At 44.5% G+C, this 22,694-nt stretch overlaps 1 protein-coding gene across 6 annotated transcripts in view; it reads right to left on the bottom strand.

The window, feature by feature from the left end:
* Cask (peripheral plasma membrane protein CASK) overlaps positions 1-22,694 on the bottom strand; it is a 222,577-nt gene that overhangs the window by 119,251 nt on the left and 80,632 nt on the right. The window contains exon 1 of one of the 6 annotated variants that reach the window (XM_078179416.1): positions 10,274-11,719. The exons of the other annotated variants lie outside the window; for them this stretch is intronic. Within the exon in view, the coding sequence (XP_078035542.1) occupies positions 10,274-11,197 (924 nt within the window). The 5' untranslated portion in view covers positions 11,198-11,719. Of the gene's footprint in view, positions 1-10,273; positions 11,720-22,694 lie in introns of those variants that run through there. 6 annotated transcript variants of the gene reach the window in all.

Raw genomic sequence — 22,694 nt, 5'->3', positions numbered from 1 at the left:
AGTATCTCGATTTCCGCAAGAGAGAGAGAGAGAGAAAGAGAAAGAGAGTGGGTTGAGGGTCGAGGGGATCGGTCATTTATTAAGTCTTTTGACCGTGGAACGGGGGATCCTTTCGTCGGCTTTTGTGCCGGCCTCCGCATGTCCCGGATCGATCTCTCGTGGAAAGAACGTTTGAAAAGCACCGTCGTCCCACGCCGTCGTCGACGACGTCGCCCATCCGACGACGACGGCGTCGCGCCTTTACGATCCCCTCGTTCGCTTTTACGTGCCCGAAATACGAAAGGACAGGCGTAGAAAGTGTACTGATTTTCCGCGGAGAGACCCGAATTTCGAGGAATCGTTCGCCGATCAGACACACACCGCCTTCGCTTCTCCTCTCTCTCTCTCTCTCTCTCTCTCTCTCTTTCTCTCCTTTCGTTTCCGCTCCGTGAACGGGAGTCCGAGCGCGAACAAAACGCGGAAACGTGACATGGTTCCCTTTTTTCCCCGGCGCGGTATCGAACGTTCGCGGGCACCGCGGCGCGATGCAACAAAATACGATACACACTCTCTCTCTCTCTCTAGCGCGCTCGCGGGCCCGCAGAAATAGGAAACCGGAATCACCCCCCGCGAAATATGGACAAATGTTCACGGGTTCTCGTTGTGTTTAGGATTTTTGCTGAGCAGCCGCGATGCTAAATGGGTCAAGGCGGCGGGACGGCTTAGGGGTGTTTTTCGACTTTGCGGGGATGAACGGGGCGTTGTTTATGGGAGGTAAGGTTCTAGGTTAACATATGGTTATAGTTTTGTTGCGTTTTGGATTCTTGTTTTTGGGATTTATTTATTTTTGAATTTTAATTTTTGGATTTTATTTTCTGGATTTCTTTCTTTTTGAATTTTAATTTAGGATTTCTTTCTTTCTAGATTTTATTTTTTAGATTTCTTTCTTTTTGAATTTTAATTTTGGATTTCTTTCTTCCTGAGTTTTAATTTTGGATTTCTTTCTTTTTGGATTTCTATCTTCCTGAATTTTAATTTTGGATTTCTTTCTTTTTGGATTTCTATCTTTTGAATTTTAATTTTGGCTTTCTTTCTTCCTGAGTTTTAATTTTGGATTTCTTTCTTTTTGGATTTCTAGCTATTTGAATTTTAATTTTGGATTTCTTATAATTAGTGTCTAATAATATACTCTTAGCTTACAGACGGAAGAAGCACTCGTCGATTGATCTTATCTTATTCGCCAGTGCGCGCGCATTCCTCGAGGAACGAAATAACCCCGGGAAGTTTTTCCTCCGCGTCGCGTCGCGTCGCGGGGCCGCATTAAAGTTTTCGCGAACCCTAGACTCTCTTATATTCCCGCGGATGTACCGCTGGGGACAGAGACAACCCCTGTCGAATGTCGAAGAAGATACCACCCCCAAAAAAATATCCTCGCTTTTCGACCTAGAATCGACGTTCCACAAGTCGACTAACAATACTCGTTGTTAGATTGTTATGCAGACTTTAGGTTTTTCTATACGATTTTGCAACAATTAAAATTGGAGAAATTTCAATTACAATGGATTTTTATAGAAAATTTAATTATATTGGATTTTTATATAAAATTTAATTACAACGAGTTTCTACAGAAAATTAAATTACAATAAATCTCCATAGGAATTGAAATCATAATGAACCTGCCCCAAGAATTCAAATTATAATAAATTTCCATGCGAACATAAATTACGACGCGTTCTCGTACAAAACTTAAAGAGAAATTATAATAATAAATATAAATATATATTTATATATTAAATAATAATAATAACAACAATAATAACAATAATAATAACAATAATAATAATAACAATAATAATAATAACAATAATAATAATAATAATAATAATAACGATAGTAACGTTAGCGACAACAACGTCACCGCGTCAACAGTATTGTCTACCAGTGACTGGTCGACGACGTCGACAGAAAGGAACGCGGATAAGTATGACGGGTTGGGATCGATATAGGTCGCGCCGTTGGAGTAGCTTGTTCTCTTACCTCCCTCTGTAACCTGGCAGCCGAAAGAAAGAGCCGCATAGTTCGCGACCCTTCTCACCCCAGAGGCCAGGACGGGGAAATCCTCGGTACAACCCCCCCATTGTCGGCCGACGACGTCGAGAGAGATCCGAGAGAGCCCGGACATTCCGCGACGCTTGACACCGGTTCGGGCCCGACTTTCAACGCGCTAAGTGGCCGCCTCCGCACCCCCTACCCCGTGTTACCACAGGTGGTGTGTGTGTGCGCGTGTGTGCGTGTGCTGCCCGCAGGTATTCGCGGACCGCATTTTTACGGATCGCCGCATGGCCGACACGATCATGCTCGACGCGGCGGGGGACCGCGGCAAGAATGTTAGGCTGACCGCAAACACTCTCTCGAGCGACGCGCGCAATCCCAGAAATCCAAATTCCAGAAATATATATGGAGGTTCGAAGATAGTTTTAAATAAATTATTTCTTTCGAAGGGTACGATTTTTAGTATTTGGAGGTTCGAAGGTAGTTTTAAATAAATTATTTCTTTCGGAGGGCATGATTTTTAGTATTTGTTTATGGAGATAATGTTTGGTCTGAATTGGGAAGTTATAGATTTTTTATTTTTTTTTTTTTTGAGGAGGATGTTTTGGTCTGTGGAGGATAAATTAATAAATAAGTAGTGATAGTAGTATTAGTGGCAGGGTATAATAATAATGATAATGATGTATAGTAGATTCGTGATAATAGTTTCTAATAATAGTGACAATACCTCCTAATAAGAATAATAATAATACCTTTTAATAATAACGATAATAATGCCTTCTAATAATAATGATAATTATACCTTCTAACAATACTGACAATACCTCCTCCTAATAATAATAATAATACCTTTTAATAACAATGATAATAATACCTTCCAACAATACTGGCAATACCTCCTCCTCGTAATAATACTACCTTTCGACAATAATTAAAATACTTCCATTTTCGACAATTAGCCCGGGCATTTCAACAGAGTTTTTGCAAGCGCCCTTTACCGTTGAACATGTTAATTAACGGACGAGACGACGCGCCGGTATTTAATTTCTTTGATCTGCCGGCAACACGGTGGAAAATGGCGGCAATTTTCGTAGCCGACAGAATGGGGAAATTGGTTCGGCGGAAAAGAGGGCCCCGCGTGTTTGTTAAAGAGGACGACGGGTGGGGAGGGGGGAGGACGTCGGCGGACGTGCCGCATCAAGAAACCGTTAGCGAAATACGTTACACGCTGTTCAAATATAATTGATCTCGAAGCACTTGGCCGGATGCCAACGCAATTAACGCCTTTCGGGGCCTCTCTCTCTCTCTCTCTCTCTCTCTCCCTCTCTCTCTCTCTCTCTCCCGCGCCGCGATACCTTCGGAAAGTGACCCTTTAACGACAATAAGAGCACGCCCCCCGCCCCGCCGTCGTCTGTGTCGCGCGCCCCGTTTCGCCACCCCCTACCCCACCCCTCGGTGTCGGCGGACACGTGTCCAGGCACGGACTTACCGATTCCCCAGCCCTTTCAGCGACGCGACCGTTGCGAACATAACCTGAACGAATTCGACGAATTTATTAAGGTTTGGAAAAAATTGTAAAAAGAATATTTAAAAAAAAATTCAGAATTTAGTGCATTAAGGGATAAAGGGAGAGTAGTAGTATTAGTAACAATTATAGCTTGATAGTTTGTTTTTTATTTAATATATAATTTATAGAAACGTGACGGCTATTAATTTTTCATGGAACGGATCGTTAGAGCAACGCGGATATTAATATTGAAATTATTCCGAGTTATAGTCAGTGGGGAAAGGGTTAACGGTAGCACGAGAGCGCCGGTCTAATTAAGAAGAAGTCGCTCGAAGAAAATGGCGACTCGTCGGTGGACGGCCATTTGCTAGATCCTTGGGAACGGCGGGCGATCATTTCTACCCCTCTCACCCCCCACCCTTCGAAGCAATTGCAGCGATGAAACGGAAATGTGGCACGTCCTAAAACTGCTAATTAGCCGGCCAGATTATATTTTTTGCCCTCCGCCGTGAATAAGCTCGAACGATTCAACAATGGGGGAGTGCTTTCCGCCAGGCTAACTCTAAACGGCTGAATAATTAACCTCTTACATCATAATTCCGCAGGGAATTAAATATCTTCCTAGCTGCAGCAACGCTGGAAACACTTCAATTTGCGCCGCCGCCGCCGCGTTCCTTCGTCTTTCTTTCTTTTTTTCTCCACCGTCTACCAATTTTCGAGGCTAATAAATTCTGAACAATCTCTCTTCTTCGAGCCACTCGACGAACCCTTCTACGGTAGAAATTCCCTACCCCGTCGCGAATGTCAGGTTATGTCTGGTTAAATCGATCGCAAATTATCACGCAATTTCGAAATTAAAGCGAGATCTCCGAATTGTCGAGCGATTTCCAAATTATCGCCGAGAAAACGGGAGACGATTTTTTAATAATTAGGGTGGATTTTATTCAACGATTTATTGGTAGTTTCGAACTATTTCCTTGGAATTGTTATTTCTAGGATTTTAAGTACGATTTTCGGTTTACTGAATTAAGGAGTTTTATTAGAGCTGTATTTTATGTAATTTATAATACAATTTTTTTAAATCTTCTGTCTTCCTTTTTTTTCTAAATTCACCCCCTGAATTTTTTAGCATAAATGCATAGCAACCTTGACCTAATAAAAATAATACTAATAAACGTCTGCATTATTTTCGTGATTTTACGACTACTAAGCAACTCTCCGTACTCGTTGAATAAATAACTAACTAACTAAATAAATGAATGAATGAATAACTAAACAAACGAATGAATGAATTACTAAATAAGTGAATGACTAAATAACTAAACAAAGAAATAAATAAATAACCAAACAACTAAATAACTAAACAACCAAATAAATAAATAACTAAATAAAGGAATAACTAAAAAAATGAACAACCAAATAAATGAACGAATAAATAAATAATCGAACGTCGAGCTAGATCAGTGAGGTGGACGGAAAATCCGTCCCAGATTCCCGAAACGCGTCGCCGTCGCGTTGAATAAGAAACCGGCTGGGGACCAGTCGATCAATTAAGGGTAGTTCGCCGTCCGTGTAGGTGTTTCTAATTTAGCGTAGTACACGGCCCGAAATCCATAATCATGAATTGATCCGGGTGCGCCGTACGCGAGTCCTGAGGGCCACGGTCACGTAACAACCGCATATCCTTCGGACGCGGCTCTCTCGCAGCACGCCATAATCTTATTTAGGTATGATCCTCAAAGGAAACGCGACGCACTCCATGCGTGCGTTTGTGTGCACGCGCTCGACTAATTACAATTTCCGGTACGCGGCGGTAACGCGTTTTACGCGCTGAGAATCGCGACGAAACGAGCTTTGGAAACGCTGCCTTAATATCAGGGTGTCCCGTAAGTTTCTCCTATTTTTTTTATGTGAATTATCGACCGGTCATCCAGTCGTAAAAATGTTCGTTTCTATTTTGATTTTATTTATCTTATTAATCGCGAAAGGAATTTAATATTTAAAAATTTATACAACAATTTTGAAGCTTGCAGCACAATTTAATAACATTTATCTGAATAATAGATAACAAATTAAGGGTCACTATATGGCAACCGATCAGGGGGAAAATAGCCGATTTATGGGTCGATAAAGTGTTAATTAATATTATTTTCTATTATTAATTGTTACTGGTTCGGTCGAGATAAGTCGATGCAGCGTGTTATATACAGGGTGGCCAGGTTTTAATTTCTAAGCGAAAATAAATCGCTCGCCGCCGCTAAGCTGCGTGAAAAATGTCTTTCACGGAAATTAAATCGCTTTAGGGCATCCTCCAAGGCGACGTAAATCGTTTCTTTTTTCTTCCTTTTTGAATGGCACGTGTGCAGAAGATAAATGGGGGTTCAGTTTGTTTTATTAGAGATGATGGGGTGCGAAATTATTTATTAGTTGTTCGCCTAGATATTTAATTTCGAGACTTTGCGAATTTATTCAAGTTATTCGATTTAGTCGAGCAAAGAATGATCGACTAATAAAGTTAATTATTCAAAAAAAGAATAAATCAATTATTCGAATAAATAGTAATTCCACCGAAAATATAAAAATTCTAACATCACTCGACGAAATAGAATATAATCGCCGACGTATTAATTAAATGTTCGAACAAAATATTCAACCGAGTCAGATAATCGTCTTCGATAAATTGATTCGAAATAACCCGAACAGCGTCAACTTCCACCTGGAAAACGTTACATTGCCCAGGGGGAAAAACATTTTTCATACATCGCTTAATTAACGAGTTATTTTTCACTTCAACGTTAACGTCGCGCACCCGGCATAATTATGCGACGTTCGAATATAGTATTATGACGGATGAGACTCATTAAAATTTGATGCATACCTTTCGAAATACGTTTTCATCGCGGCGGTGTAGAACAGTCGATGGCGGACGAGAGAGAGAGAGAGAGAGAGAGAGAGAGAGAGAGAGAGGAGAGAGGGTGAAATTCCAAAGGCGGATGATTTTTAAAAGCGAAACGGAATTTTCCGGTCCGTCATTAATTTTCGAGCATTCGGTAGAGTGAGAGAGTGGGGGGGTGTCAGTTTTCCGCGCTATCTCCCGCGAAACTGGCTCCATTATTTAGCCGTCTCTTCGGCGATCCGAAAACCCATCGTCCGCGATGGCACGCGGAGGATTTATTTAAAAATCGATTTCGCGACGAGAAAAAAAAAAGATTCTTCTTCTTCGCCGCCGAATGATTTAAACGTTCGCGATGATCCGGTGTCCGGCGGAAGAGGGAACTTTCTAGGTGGTTGGATCGGTGCTTCTGACCATCGATCATGCGAATTCGACGGCTGATTCTTGACTTGTTTTAATATTATTTATGGTTGTTGTTGGGAAAAGAAGAGTTGGTTGAATTTATCAGGATGATTTATTCGACCAGGAAGAATCAACCCTTTGCAGTCGATGCCATTTTTACTGCAAATGTTAAATAATATTTCTGACTCGTGGTATTTCTATTCTATGCAATAAAGTGCACTTTTATGAAATTGATTTTTGCGACTCGTGGCAACAGTTTTCATTGCTTGACGATTTTTTAAGTCGACATTCTATTGTTATAAAAATTATTTTGGAACGTAATAGAATCGGAAGAATTAGGAAGAATTAATTCAAAAAAGATACTTATCGAAGAGGAATTTATCCAAATAAAATACTTATCGAAGAACCTACTCTTCTGCAAAAATCAAACTCTCAATTAAATATCTCTTCGAAACAATAGAAATAATGTCCAACCCCCTTTCGATCCCAGAACAATGCTCCCGATCGCGGACTCCGTAAAACGATTCAGCCAGCCCCGTCCTGCGGAATATCTTGGTCGAGACTGGTGGGGTCGGTAAAAACTAGCCGTCAATTTCCAGGTAACTTTATCCCGTGTGAAATTGCAGCGCGCTATTTTAGCTGGGCGGCTGCTCACCACCTCCTGTTCCGCGCCGGATAAAAAAAATCGTTTGCTGTTTAAAGAGGCGCTCGGGTAAAATAACTGGGGTGCCGAGGGAAACCGCGGCCCCGGGTGCCGTGATACCCGTATCATGTTCCGATCACGAGACGCGACATTAGGGTGTCCCATCAGTTTTTTCCGCGCTGCGCTATGGAAGACCACGAGAATATGACGAAGCTCGATTTTTTAACCGACGCAGAGGAACTCCGCTTTCGGCTTCATGGAAAAGTTACTTAATTTTTATGGTGTCCCATATAATGTGTGTATCATGTTCCGATCACGAGATATTATGGTGTCCCATCAGTTCTTTCCGCGCTGCGTTATGGAAGACCACGAGAATATGACGAAGCTCGATTTTTTAAACCAAGCGGGAATATTCTCCGCTTTCGTCTCCATGGAGAAGTTACTTAATTTTTATGGTGTCCCATATAACGTGCGCATCATATTCCGATCACGAGATATTAGGCCGATGACGAAGCTCGATTTGTTAAGCCAAGCGGGAATATTCTCCGCTTTCGGCTCCATGGAGGAGTTACTTAATTTTTATGGTGTCCCATATAACGTGCGCATCATATTCCGATCACGAGATATTAGGCCGATGACGAAGCTCGATTTGTTAAGCCAAGCGGATCGCAGCGGAGTATTCTCCGTTTTCATGGAGAAGTTACTTAATTTTTATGGTGTCCCATAACATGCGCGAGACAGCGGACGCCGCTAACATTTCTAAAACAAGGCGACGCGACGTCCGCGCGAGAAGCGACGGAGCCCCGCTATAGTCCGTTCCCTTATTTAGGCCACGCCGCTCGTCTCAACCCCCCTCCACTTCTTACGTAACCGGTTACGTATTAGTGCGCCTACGCCGCGGTACGAGAGTGGCGGCTGATCGCGTTGGATTTTCTCAACCGGTAATCGCGAAGAATACTCGGCGCCCCGAGGAGTTCCCCGAGAAATATTCGCGTCGCTTTCTCGACAGACGTCGCGGATGAGCGAAACAATTTTTATTGCGGGAATAGTTTCGCCTCGCGTCCTCCGTACCTTCCTCGAATTGTTTATCTGACGAGAGAATTATTTTCACCGTGCAAGAAGTTCCCGATGTTACAGGACTGCTGGTTTGTTACGGTGATGACCGTTGGTCTAATTTATGTTCATCGGAGATAATTATTATTGGAGCGAGAAGGAATTTTAGAAACATTTTAATCGAGTAGGAGGAGTCGAATAAATAATTGTTATTTAAATGAATTGTTTTAGCTATTTATTCGAATAAAGTTTGAAGATATTTATTTGAATAAATTAGTCTTTCTATATTTATTCGATTAAAATAGTCTCTCTACGTTTATTCGAATAAATTAATCCGTCTATATTCATTCGAATAAATTATGCTATCTATATTTATCCAAAAGAATTAGTCCGTCTATACTTATTCGAATAAATTCGTTTATCTATATTTATTCAAAAGAATTACTCTGTCCATACTCATTCGATTAAATTAATCCGACGATATTTACTCCAACGAATTAATCCGTCCATACTGGACTCGAACAAATCGTTCGAACAGTTCTTTACGTTATGGCCGTAGAAATCGCGGGCGGCGCGAGATAAAACGGAAATTAATATACAAAGTTCGGCCATAGATTGCGGAGACCCCGGTTTTCAAAGGAGGAGATTTCAACGTCAGAAAGTTCGTGTTTTGGTAGGAGAGCTATCATTGGCAAGACTGCGGAATTCTTGCTTATCGGGTCAGCAGAGACAAATCGCGGCGCGGATGGTAGCACGGTTTGGTAAACTTTTGCCGAATTGTGTCGCAAGATTTTCCACAGCGATACTATCCGATTAAACATTGCTTTGTAAATAATTTCAATATTTATCTAACAATTCCGTATAGACGTGTATGTTTTCGAGAATTATTCTGTTTTCAAGACAGTAAATTTGAGAGTAATTAAATATTTATTATGCACTTTAAATACTTAAAGTACCCAATTCTTAATATAATTAATATGAAAATAGATTTTAGAATTACAGCACACGATTAATTACTCGCAGTATATAATTCGTTACGTAATTGATATAATATCGAATTTCTTTACGATCATCGCGCATTTAATTATTATTATTATTAAACAGGTTTTGGTTACAATTATTATACATTTGTAATTACGATTATTACATCTATGCGATTAGAATAATTATACTCTACAATTATTCACATATATATAATCGAACTGTCCAAATAAAATTTCCAAGGCTCAGATTTGCAGCCCACTGTACCATAGCATCCCAAAAACGTATTTTCCATGGACGACCGAGCAGTCGCCGCGGACTACGCGGAAGCTCGTTCGAGCAGCAGAACGACGTCCTTATTACCAGCATTAGATAGTTCGCGGAGCGATTCAAAGAGCACGGCGGCGATACCTAAACAGCCTTGTCGTGGGTCACGTAACCCGTCGCGATAAACCGGTCACGTATTCGGGCGAGAGGAGAGGATCGTCGGGGAGAGAGAGAGAGAGTTGTTCGAGGAGCTTCAAAGACTGTCCGGATATTAACAGGAGTGGTTAAACTAGTTGAGAGCGTCGCGGGCCGACAGGCGTTGCGCGCTAATTCCCCGAAGAAGTTATCAGTGAGGAAGGCAAAGTTGCGGAGGAGACGTCGATGGGTAACGTCTTGGGCGGGTGATAGACGATGGACCTGATTTCTCAAATTGGGAGATGATTGTTGACTGGCCGGTTGCTGTTGCATCGAGGTGCGGCAAGGCGGACTCTCTTACCTGGTGCGAGTGGTAATCGGAGGCAGCGCCGTTGGGGAATCTGTAACGGAACGGGCTGTGCACGGGACAGTTGACGCGGTACGGGCTCTCGGTGGGCATCCTGGGCGGCGGATGGGTGTGCGGCCCGTAAATGACGCAGTCCATGGGCATGGGTCTTCCGGGAGCGTGATCGAGCGGTCGGCAGGTGTAGTTTAGCGGCGGCGGTCGCATGGGGGGATGCTCGATCGGCCGGCAGGTGGTCTGGTCGATGGATCGGCACGGGGTCTGCTCCATGGATCGGCACGCGGGCGGCTGGTCGATCGGCGCGCGGCCCGGGTGCTGCTCGTGCAGACGGTGCTCGAGCATGCGGGAGACGTGCTCGACGGACCTGCACCCGTGGTCGTGCATCCGTCCGAAGTGATGGTCGTGCATGTAGCTGGCGTGGTCCTTGAGCCGGCAGGGGTGCTCTATGGCGCGCATCGCGTGGTGCTCGACGTCGGGCCAGCCGACCGGAGGGCCGCCCCGTCCGGGCGACATCGACGAGGTTGACGGCTGCGGATGCTCGACCTGGACCGATCGCGGCTGCTCGGTGCGTATCTGCTGGTCCATCGGCGGCCTGCCCATCGCCTCCAGCGACCTGCTCGACTGATGGTGGTCGACGGCGGACCGCATCGGGTCCGCCGACGGCTGCTTGATCACCGAGTCCATCGATCTCATCGACTCCATCGAGCGCATCGCCTCCGTCGACCGCATGCTGTGCTCGATCGGCCGCATCGGCGACGGCTCCGTCGACCTGCACGCGCGGCTCCAGCATCGCGGGATCGTGTTCGCACCGTCGCTGCTGACGCCGATGCCACCGCCGCCGCCGCCGCTGTTTCCGCTGCTGCTGGCGGCGGCACCATGACCTTGGGGCGGCCAACCGACCCCGTACGGATCCATTTCCATCGGCTGGCAGACGACGCGGCGACGGTGCTGGTGGTGCTGCTGGCCGGAACGCTCCACCGTGGCCCCGGTTAGAACAGCGAGGCGCGCGTGGCTGATCCGGCGGCTACTACGAACGCGGCGGACGCGGCGAGACCAGCGACGGCGACGCTGCTGCTTTTGCCCGGCGCCATCATCGCCGCGATCCTCGCGCTCATCGCAGGCTGTCGCGCGGCCTCGCGGTGGACGCGACGCGACCCGCCTCCGCTCTCTTCCGGCACGCACTCAAAAACAACACACGCGGCGAACGACGCACTCGCGGACCGCGGACGCGCGACGCGTTACTCGCGAGGGGACAACGAACGCGGCGGCGACGACTACCTCTCTCTCGCTCTCGCTCTTTGCTCGAGGAGAAACCGGATGGAGGAGCCTTACAGCAGCATGCCGTCACTCGATGGCCGAACGGAGAAAGGAAAAGTTCGAGCGAGGAAAGAAGCCGTAAGCGTGTCGAACAGCACTGAGAAGCTGACACATCGCGGCGCTCCGCTCCCCAGCACTGAGCCTCGCGGCCTCGACTGCCGCGCAGTTCCTCCACGCAAACCAACCAACCAACCGACCGACCCACTACCCCCGACTATCGCCCACCCACCGCCTAACTATCCGCCCCCCACCCTCGCCACCGACGCTCCGAACGCCGCCGCCGCGTTCCTCTCCCTCGCGAACCCCCACCCCTCCTCTCTCTCTCGCCGACACGGCAGTGTCGCTACCCCTCGTCAGCCGTAAACCACCCGCTCCCTCTCTCTCCATATATATCTCTCTTCCTCTCTTCCTCTCTCTCTCTATCTCTTTCTATACTTCGTCCCTCTGGACCGCAATGTTCGCCCACCGTATCCAGTAACCCTGCCCTCCGCCCTTCGTCCTTCGTCCTTCTCCGTTCGATTCCCCTCCCGATATCTCTCCCTCTTCCACGACCGACACGACACGCCAGCACCGTCGCGTCTCGTCCTCATCCTTCCCGTTCCTTGCTTCCTGCTAAACCCCCCCTCCTCTCTCTCCCGCCAGCGAACAATCTCCGACCTCATCGGCAACTCGCTGCTTTTGCTTCTGCCGTCGTCGTCGTCGTCGTCGTCGACGCTGCCGTTGACTACTACTACTACTACTACTACTACTACTACTGCTTTTTCTGCTGCTGCTGCTGCGAGGTAGTACTTCGATACTTCTTTTCCCCATTTAATTCCTGTTCGGCTTTATCGGCCCTCCTTTGTGTCCTCTATCAGCCTGGACGGCGTGTTTCTATTTCTCCGGGGAGATTCCCGGATGATTTACACCCCCGCAGGAGTCGGGGGTAATCCGGCCGACGCGGATACGACGACGACGACGACCATTCGGGCCTAGGCGAATTCTTGGAGATTAAGGGAATCCGGGGGGTGTGGGAATTTTCAGGCTGGAGAGGGTCGCGGGGAAGGAGAATTTAAGGACGAGATGTATTTTGTGGCGGGATGAATTGGGAGGATGGATGAGTTTGGAGAGGGTGTTTGGAGGAATTGGTGGTTTTTGGATTCGGGAAATAGACGAATTTAGAGATTAGATGAATTTTCAGATTAGATGGATTTGAAGCCTAGACAGATTCGAAGACTAGACTAATTTAAAGGCTACATAAATTCGATGACTATACGAATTCGAAGACTAGACAAATTCTGAAGCTTAAATAAATTCGAATATTGAACCAATTGAAGCCTAGACAAATTCGAAGACTATACGAATTCGCCGACTATACGAACTGAAAATCTAGATGAATTTGAAGACTATACGAACTCAAAGACTATACTAATTCGCCGACTATACGAACTCGAAAACTAGATGAATTTGAAGACTATACGAAGTCGAAGACTATAGAAATTCGAAGACTATACGAATATTGAAGCTTAAATGAATTCGAAGACTATAGGAATTCGTCTACGATACGAACTCAAAGACTATGCTAATTCGTCGACTATACGAACTCGAAGACTACAAGAATTCGTAAACCACAGAAATTTAAAGCCTCGGCGAATTTAAAGCCGCGACGAATCGTACGCCTTAGTCGACGACCGAAGCTCAGACGAACGCGGAAAGCCGGCGCGCGACCGTTTTGTCCCGTTTTAACGGCCAACGTCGACGACGGCTAACCGTCAGAGGGACGAAAGGGGAGAGAGCGCCGACGGTGGCGGCGTTGGAGAAACGCTTGAAAATAGAGCGGCGATGCGTACACGAAAGAGAAAGAGAGAGAGAGAAAGAGAGAGAGAGGAGAGGAGAGCAGCGCGCGTTAAAACCGCGCGAATGAAAAACACCGGCGATCGATTGTTCCACGCTAGGTGGCTCTCGCGGTGCTGCGTCATCATTCCACATACATAGTAACCCCGATTTCCAGATACATTCGGAATTGATCTGATAGCGCGACGGGCCGCTCGCGCCGCGACGCCCGCCTGATTATGCCTCCCTCCTCCACCCCGAAGTGTGTTTGGATTCAATTACCGCGACGCCCTATACGGACAAGGCTTTCGGGAAGAACGGATCCAGCATTGTTCGAACCCCATCGATGGGGGGGGGGGGGGGGGGACAAATAGGCGTCCGCCACCTCCGACTCCCTTGTAATCTAATAGCAGGTTCGTTCCGGGGAGTTTACGAGCGGGACCAAAGCGACGGCGGCTCACGCATCCTAATTTCCGCGTGGCCTACTGAACTAGTGTCGACGTCGCCGCGAGGGCGGAGGTGGTACCTGTTACGAAACGCCGCTCGGCTCCTGGCACCCATCTTGGAACGCTCCGGCGCGGATAACGCCGCGAGAAATGGACCGAGCTTGTCAGAGGATTCTGCGACGTCGATTGACAATTTTGAAAGACTGAAGTCGACAATTAAATTCACTATTTTCCAGGCAGAATGATAATTGAAAAATTATTAGGACGAATATTTTATACTTAACCTCTTTTAGGCTGGATTTTGCGCAAACGAAGTCTTTCGTAACTAAATTACCATTTTTCTTAATATACATTATCTTTTCGTATAATTATATGTGGTATCAATTACATACCTATTTAAATAGTATAGTATAGTATACCTATCTAAATAGTATAGTATAGTATACCTATTTAAATAGTATAGTATAGTATACCTATTTAAATAGTATAGTATAGTATACCTATATAAATAGTATAGTATAGTATACCTATTTAAATAGTATAGTATAGTATACGTACTTAAATAGTATAGTACACCTACTTAAATAGTACCTATTTACTATTTACCATTTAAACAACTATTGCACCTAGCTTCGAGTAAAATATGCATTAATAATTTATTCTGCGCCGTCGCGACGGATATTGCAGCCTCGCTGTCTGATAAACGTCTCGCCGATCGCTTTTACAAACTAATAGAAAAAAAGAAGAAACTGGTGGGTCCCCGGTGCGCGGCAAATCCGCCGTTAATAACTCGATAAAACATTATTACGGAGAAGAAGTTTGCCGCGGCGAAACAAGTTCAGGAAAATATCGAGCCAGGCCAAGCCAGGCTGAAGCCGCACTCTCTCTCGTAGCCTATCCAACCAATCGAAATTCGAGTAAACCGTGTTAGTGAGGAGGAGACGGCGGCCGCGAGGAGGAGAGGACATTATTGAATCGTCGACTGCGAGGACCGCTCTTCTCGCCGACTTAATGCCGGAGAGTGTATCGAGTTGAACTGTCCTCGACGCGCGTGTAACCGCGACGAAACGAAAATCGTTCGAGAAGAGAGGCTCCGTCGTTTCTCTCTCTCTCTCTCTCTCTCCTTTTTACGAATGGAGAAAATATTCAGATGCCAAAGAGAGAGAGAGACGAAGTGGCTGGGTCTCTCGCGTATACAAGAACGAGGGGCAAACGTGTTCCCACACGAATTCGCCGGACGAGTGCGAGAAACAAATGCCATAAATCATAGGGGCTGCGGCAGCTACGCGCTAAGATAATCTTATTCCCACGCGCGGTCCAAAGCTTCGGTGCTCCGTCTTTTTCAACTGGGAACGACGTCTTCACATACTTGCCCCTTGCCGATATAACGATCTCTCTCTCTATATATACATATATATCGCTCTTTCAGTTTTGCTCTTTCTTTCTGTCGGTCTCTTTTTTCGTTGTCGTTATTTATGTATCGCGACCTTAGTATTTTTCGCTGTTGCTTTATTGTCATTTCTCTCACTGTCTTTTTATTTCTTCCTTTTCGCTATTCCTCCCCCCTCTCTCTCACTATTTCTCTGTCTTCACTATTCTTCCTCCTCTCTCTATTATTCTGTTTTTGCAATTCTTCATCCCTCTCTCTATATTTCTATTTCTCTCTCTCTCTCTCTCTCTCTCTCTCTCTTTATTTCTCTGTTTTCACTATTCTTCTTCCTCCTCTCTCTATTACTCTGTTTTCGCAATTCTTCACCCCTCTCTCGCTATTTCTAGGTCTCCTTCTCTCTCTCTCTCTCTCTCTCTCTCTCTCTCTCTCTCTCTCCCTATCTATCTATCTATTAATCCATCTATCTATTTCGCCCTCCCTTTTATCTCTCTCCAGCCATTTCTCTCTCTCTCTCTCTTTCTCTCTCTCTCCTCCTAGCCATTCATCTATCTCCACCTCTCTCTCTCTCTCTCTTTTTCTCTCTCTCTCTCTCGGTTCCCCATATCTCCCCAAGAGAGATTTCTCAACACTTGTTGCCTGGACGCCGTCGATCTATCAACGTCTTCGGCCGCTATCGGCAGCCGTCTCGATAAGGAACGATAGAGTTTAGGTGGAATACGGGCCGCGTATATACTTAGTCAGTGGAAAGGATCAAGCATAGCTGCGACGTGAAACGTCTGACGGGGTCTGTCTGGATAATTCTCACGGTGGAACACCGCGCAGCTACGTGGAACATTGTTCGAATAATATTTCAAATAGAATACATATTATTCAGACATATATTCAGACGAATTTTATTCGAAGAATATATTGAAATTGTTGATAGGATAAAATTGTATTTAATGAATTCTTTTTTTCCAATACCAGGCGAAGGTAATTTTATTCGGACGAATTTTAATCGAAAATAATTCCAGCTTCGAAAATAATGATGTCGAAAGAGTTTGATTAAAATATTGGACGAATACAATTTTATTCAATATACTCGTCGACTAAGATATATATTGAATCGACATGTATATTAAATAAAATTTTATACGCGTCGAATAATATTTTATCGGAGCAATATTTCGAATAAATTTATCAAAGAGAATTTCGTTCAAATATTTCGTGTCAATTCATTGAACAGAGTTCTATCTAGTGACTTATGTGACTATTTATACTTCCATCAATTTTCCAAAGGGAAAGGGGGTAGTTCGCCCGGTAAAATCTGCTAAATAATTAAGCAAATAAATCACCGCTTTCGTAAGCATTTCCGCGGCCGGATATGCAGCCGAACCTCTGTTCGACGCGATTCACTCTCGACCCGATTTAACGTGCTCGAAGGTGTCGCGAGCCGTTGGAGAAGTCGACCCACAAATATCGCCCGATTGCAAAGTTGCTCTTCTAATTGCGGCGGGGGGTTGGTCTTGCAACACGGCCGGGCCGACTGTTCCTCGACGCGGGGACTGCGGCGGTGTGTCGAAAGGGTTAGCGAAGGCGAGAGAGAGAGAGAGAAAGAGAAAGAGAGAAAGAGAGAGTGAGAGAGAGAAAGAGAAAGAGAGAAAGAGAGAGTGAGAGAGAGAAAGAGAGAGAGAGAGAGAGTGAGGACAAGAGAGAGAGTTAAAGTGGGTAAGAGAGAGAGAGTAAAGCAAAGAGAGAGGGGGGGGGTGAGAGCGAGGGTTGGCGCAGGGTAATTCATTCATTACAACCGAGGCGTTGAATTATGCAGCATGCGTCACTCAACGTCAACGCTGCGGCGAAGCCCGGCAACGAAAAGACGGTTACCATGGAATTTTTGTTGCTCGAAAATACAATCTTTTGTGTGTCCGGGCCCTGACTTCTCCTCGCGCTTCGCTTATTAAATAACCGTGAGAGGGTTTTATTCGGGAGATAGCGAGAGGAGACCCTCCTGCCCGCGTATCGCGTCTCGCCGCCGTTCAGACAGGGATGATGCGCGATATTCGGAATGCTTCGGATAAATATTTATCGAGGATTAAATTAACAGAATAAATATTTTCTGGTCTATTATATAGTATGTATGAAATATGAAAATTACGGTATTTATATGGTATTATATAAAATATGGAGATATAGCATTTACATATATACTATATAAAATTTTAATAAATAGAATTTATGGTAAATAAAATTTTATATAAAATATAAGAATATAGTATTTATATATCATATACGTTTCAAGGAAATGTATAGACAATATCTCGACGTATTAGGAACAAATTCGCTTGTCCGCGATATATAATAAATGATAAACGATGGACAAAAACGACTGCCCAAAACACGTCGTCGACAACACTTTTCGTCGCCGTCGTAAAGTCGACGATTTCATCGTCGAACGGCGGCGCAGCAGCGCGATCCAACGGAGCCGCGATCCGAAAGAAAAATCACTTCTCGTGAACTATTCATTCGACAGGTATACACATGTCGTACATCTTTTTTCGCGGCGCATAATGGAACCGCATGTTTCCATTTTAAGTAAATCGATTCCTTTCACCCGTGCCGGCACGTAAAAGTAAACCGCGCCGCATCTTGCAGCTGCATCGTTGCATTTAAAAAGGACGTTGCAAGGGGGGGAGTGAGAGCGGGAAAAAGGCGTCTTAAAGGGGGGAGAGAGGGGAGCCAGATATTGCGAAGTCATTCAAGCTTTCTCATTTCCCGTGAGATACATATCACACTCCGCACCCCTCCCCACCTACTCGACCATTAACGATCTTATCGTTCGGCAATACTTTCGTTGCCTCGGCTTTTTCTGTCATCGATCCGAATCAGCCTTGATTGCGCCGGCTATTGTTTTTCTTATTTTCGGCTTGGTCGGGGCAGATTTTTAATTAGATTAGGGCAGATTTTCGACTAGATTAGAGCAGATTTTTGACTAAATTAGAGCAGATTTTTAACTAAATTAGAGCAGATTTTTAATTAGATTAGAGAAGATTTTTAACTGCTTAATATAGAGCAGTTCATTATTTATAAGATAATAAAAATGGCGGTCTGTATACGAGATAACAGAAAAAGATGGGTTTGGTTAATAAATATGGATTTTTCGTTCTAACGATGTTAAATTATTGCGTATCATCATAGAAAAACTAATATATTTTTATATACCATCTGAAATAAATAAATAATTTTCTTCGGCGATTATTTATATATTGGCATATTATTTATATATTATCATCTCCCACTCCAGCCATATTAATAAATTCCTTAACTAACTATCCAATTAATTTCAACATCATCCCCAACACCAGCCGCATTAATAAATCTCTTAACAAACTATTCAATTAACATCAATACCATACCCAGGCACGTTAGCCACATTTATTTCAATATTTATTATTACGTCGTTTCGATATATTAATTTCAATATTGTGCCCGCAGTGCCTCGGCCGCGTTTATAAATCCCTCAACAATGCATTTCATTAATTTAAATATCGACGCCCCTTGTCCCCGGTAGAAATCACTTCAATTTCTCGCGTATGGCCAAAGCCAAGCCAGTTTGCCGCGTGGACTACGTACAGTCAATGCCAGAAGTATTCGTATCCTCGTTGCTTACGAGAGAAATTTGTTGAAATCAACGGACGCGTCCAAGATTTTTCAAAAAATTTTTTATTATGAATGAACACATGTATAAATTTTATTTATATGAAATTATGAGAATATTGATTAACCAATAACAAAGATATATTGATTTTACAGTTGCTTGTACATTTTTTAATTCTAGTTCTGTACCAGGCTTTCTCCAAACTTTTCCGTCACGTCCAAAAATATTAAATAAGACAATGAAAAGTTTATTGCAAAATTGCATCCCTTGATTTTAAGATATTTCTCTTATGGTGGTACGAATACTTGTGGGACTGACTGTATAGAATTTATGGAATTGGGTGCTTTATTTTCCGCGCCCGCTATGGTCCACCCGCTTCTTCCGCGGACGACGAATCAGCATGCGCGGTCGCGGCGGTTTATATTCCTCACCGGGTGGAGATAAGGGGGTTAGAGGAAGGAGGACGTGACCGCTGATATGGGAGTTCGCGGTAAAAACGGCGGCGCGGAAAAGCAAGTCAACTTTCCGAGCAAACGAACAACCGGAAGTTTTCCTTTTTTCTCTTCTTCTTCTTCCTCTTTTCGGCGGCGGATTGAGATTTTTGCGCGGGGAAAGTTTATCGAAAGGGGTTCCTTTCTGCGGCGAGATCATTCTCATACAGTACAGCGTTGGAAAGAAAGTCGGACGAGCGTCGAACTTTTATCATTTTCCGGACTTCATCGCCGCGGGAAGCAAATGAAATTATCCACGGATTAGTCGAATGTGCGGCGAACGAAGATGTTTAGGTTAGATTGCCGCGGTTTTAGACGCTTGTAATATTGTAATTGCTATGATATTTTGATAATTTATATAACGACATCGTAATTCTAATAATATTATCATAACTATCGCTACGGTGAAATAATTTTTATGATATCACAACGCTCGCTATAATGCAACAATAATCACGATATTTATATTTTTCACAGTAATATCGTAATTTTCATGATAATATCGTAATATTCATAATACCATAATAATATCATAATTGTCACGGTGATATACTTATTACAACAAATATCGTAACAACACAATATTTGTACAACAACAAAACGATTTTCAAATTTTAATTAGCAATTTCAATAGCCGTATATCGACGATTAATTTTCCCAAGTACTTCTCCTTCTCCTTCGCCGCGCGAGCTTCCGTGCCGCGAATTTCGGCGAAACAATTTCGCTCCACAATTTGCTGTAACAGTTAATTAAGCGTCCGCCCTCCAACGAAACCTTTCATCACGGAATCACGGACGACAATTGACGTATCATTTTCCTGTTTCGACGCATCGGCGTAGCACCACTCGAATCTATTTCTATACTGTATATAGATGTATACGTAAAGTCGAACATACGTTTGTATGTATACGTAAAATTTAATATACGTAAAAAATCGTATCGAACTCCGTCGGCGGCCATTTAGGCTCGCGCTAATCGCGATACCTGTATCGCTTACGGAATTGATAACCCATTTGTCATGCAGATCGAGGCGTCGAAATTTTCGCGTTAGGCGCATTAAAAGATTTATCGCGCATGCATATGCAATACGGCTGTGACGGGAATCGGCGCGACCCACCGTATTTGTTAATCGCATCGTTACGATTACGATCGTCGTGCAGAGTATACAGTATACAGTACAAAGTATAAAGTATAGAGTATAATGACACTCTGTTTAGATAAATTGATGGTTGGTAGTATTAATGCAATACTTATAGCGCGTTAAAGGTAACAAAATTGATTTACCTATTTAGAAAGTGGTGATTGGTTTCTGAGAGATGCAAGTCTGGTACACTTACCTGGAACAAAGAAGGAGAAAACATGATTAAGATTTGATTAAGTATGTGAAATTACAGGATTATATTTCAGTGATTTGGTTTGGGGATTTTGACGAGTATAGTCGTCGTAGTGGCAAATGTTACCATTTCATCGCGACGAGTCGTCGGAGCTTGGAAGGTGGAAATTTCATAGCGACGAGTATATACGTCATAGCTTAGAAGGTAAAAATTTCATTGCGACGAGTATATACGTCACTACTTGGAAGGTGGAAATTTCATTGCGACGAGTATATACGTCATAGCCAAAAATATTAAAATTTCATTGCGACGAGTATACTCGTCATAGCTCGAAAATATTGAAATTCCTTTGTGACGAGTATACTCGTCATAGCTCGAAAATATTGAAATTCCTTTGTGACGAGTATACTCGTCATAGCATAAAACAGCGCCACTTCTCCGTGGCGAGTATACTCGTCAATCACAGTTAACTGGTCGATTGACGCCGCGCGCCACTATCGTAGGCGCGTGTTAACATTGTTGTCACGGTGAATTATAAATACGCCGTCCATTTGTCACGTGATAGAGCGGAAAGCGGTGGTGGTAGATACCTCCGATTCGTCGCGTTATCTCTCGCGGATGAATATTTCAAACGGTGTATCAATAAAATCGTGCATTAAATAATGGATCGTGGTTAATTGAAGGGTTCGTTAATAGTTAACGAGAAGGAGACACCGCCGCGCTCGCGCATTATGCGAGCATATAACGGCCGGGCATCCTGATTCACCTGCTAATATTGACGTGGGAAATGTTTTCCGCGGAAACTGAAACGCGCGCGAAGCGGCGCCGGTAAAGCGAGCGGCGTAATATTTGACGCGAGGTATTAGTTTCGATCGGGACAACCAGCGTCGCTACAAGATCTCGGACGTCGAATCACTGTAACCGGAATCACAGCTCTCCCCTGTCCTCTATTGACAGACCCCAGCCCGCTCGAATATAATCAATTTAGTCTTCGACTGTACACGGTGTCCCGCGAATTCGGGACAATCCGATGATGACCGATACGCCCGGCGTTTCACCGCTTCCGGATAAATCGCGCCGTAGCTTGACACGCTGCCAGTCGACGACTTCCTCTCCCAGACTTTGCGCTTTATTTCAGACTGGTTGCTCGATTTTGTTAATATTGTTAGGTATGTCCGACGTTTAAAAATATCGTCAGCCTTTTTTGGATATCGATTTTTTCGTAATATCATCAATATTTATTAGTATTAGCTATATTTCCGAATATTATATATCCGTGTCAATATTTTTGGATATTATTTATATTTTTACAGTGTCAATATTCGTCGCGACAAACTCCGCGGCCTCGTTATAAAATAAATCGTCGCGAAAGTCCCTGCGATTTTAATTCTCGCCGTTTGATAATCGCGCGACGCCTAATCGAACATTTACGCAGCCCCGGATCCGGGCGAGTCCGATAAAGAGACCGGCCGAGCCGAGAAAAAGGAAAGACGGATCCGTGCGGCCGGTGTTTTCATTTCGGATGAAAGAGCGCGCCGGAGAAGCGAGCCCCCAATAAGAGGCCGTCTGCCGGCGACGTATAATGTCCGCCGTTCGATAGCCATCCTCCTCCACCCCCCTCCCCCCACCCGTATCAGAATTGTTCCCGAACTATTCGTCTCTCGCGTCGGCAACAATAAAGGTTTTTCGGCGAGAAACTATGTCGCGCGCCCGGCCGAATAAAAAACCGAAGCGTTCCCGGGGCTCGACGCTCCAGTTCACACAACAAACTGAACGAAAATGGTTCCTTCAAGATCCCCGGCACCCCTCCTCGCCCCCCCCCCCCGGTTCTCCGGAACGCTCCTAGCCGGTCCGCTTCCACCGCCTTCCTCCTTTAACTCGTCCGCCTCGTCCACCCCGTCGTCCTCCTCCGGACTTTGTTCCACCGACGACGGATTATCTCCTCCTCCATTCTCTCGAAACCGACAACTTCTTTTTCAACGGGCACCACCCGC

Source organism: Augochlora pura, chromosome 4 (assembly GCF_028453695.1).
Source record: "Augochlora pura isolate Apur16 chromosome 4, APUR_v2.2.1, whole genome shotgun sequence".
Classification (NCBI taxonomy): Eukaryota; Metazoa; Arthropoda; class Insecta; order Hymenoptera; family Halictidae; genus Augochlora; species Augochlora pura.
This window is presented reverse-complemented; position numbering and strand designations above follow the sequence as displayed.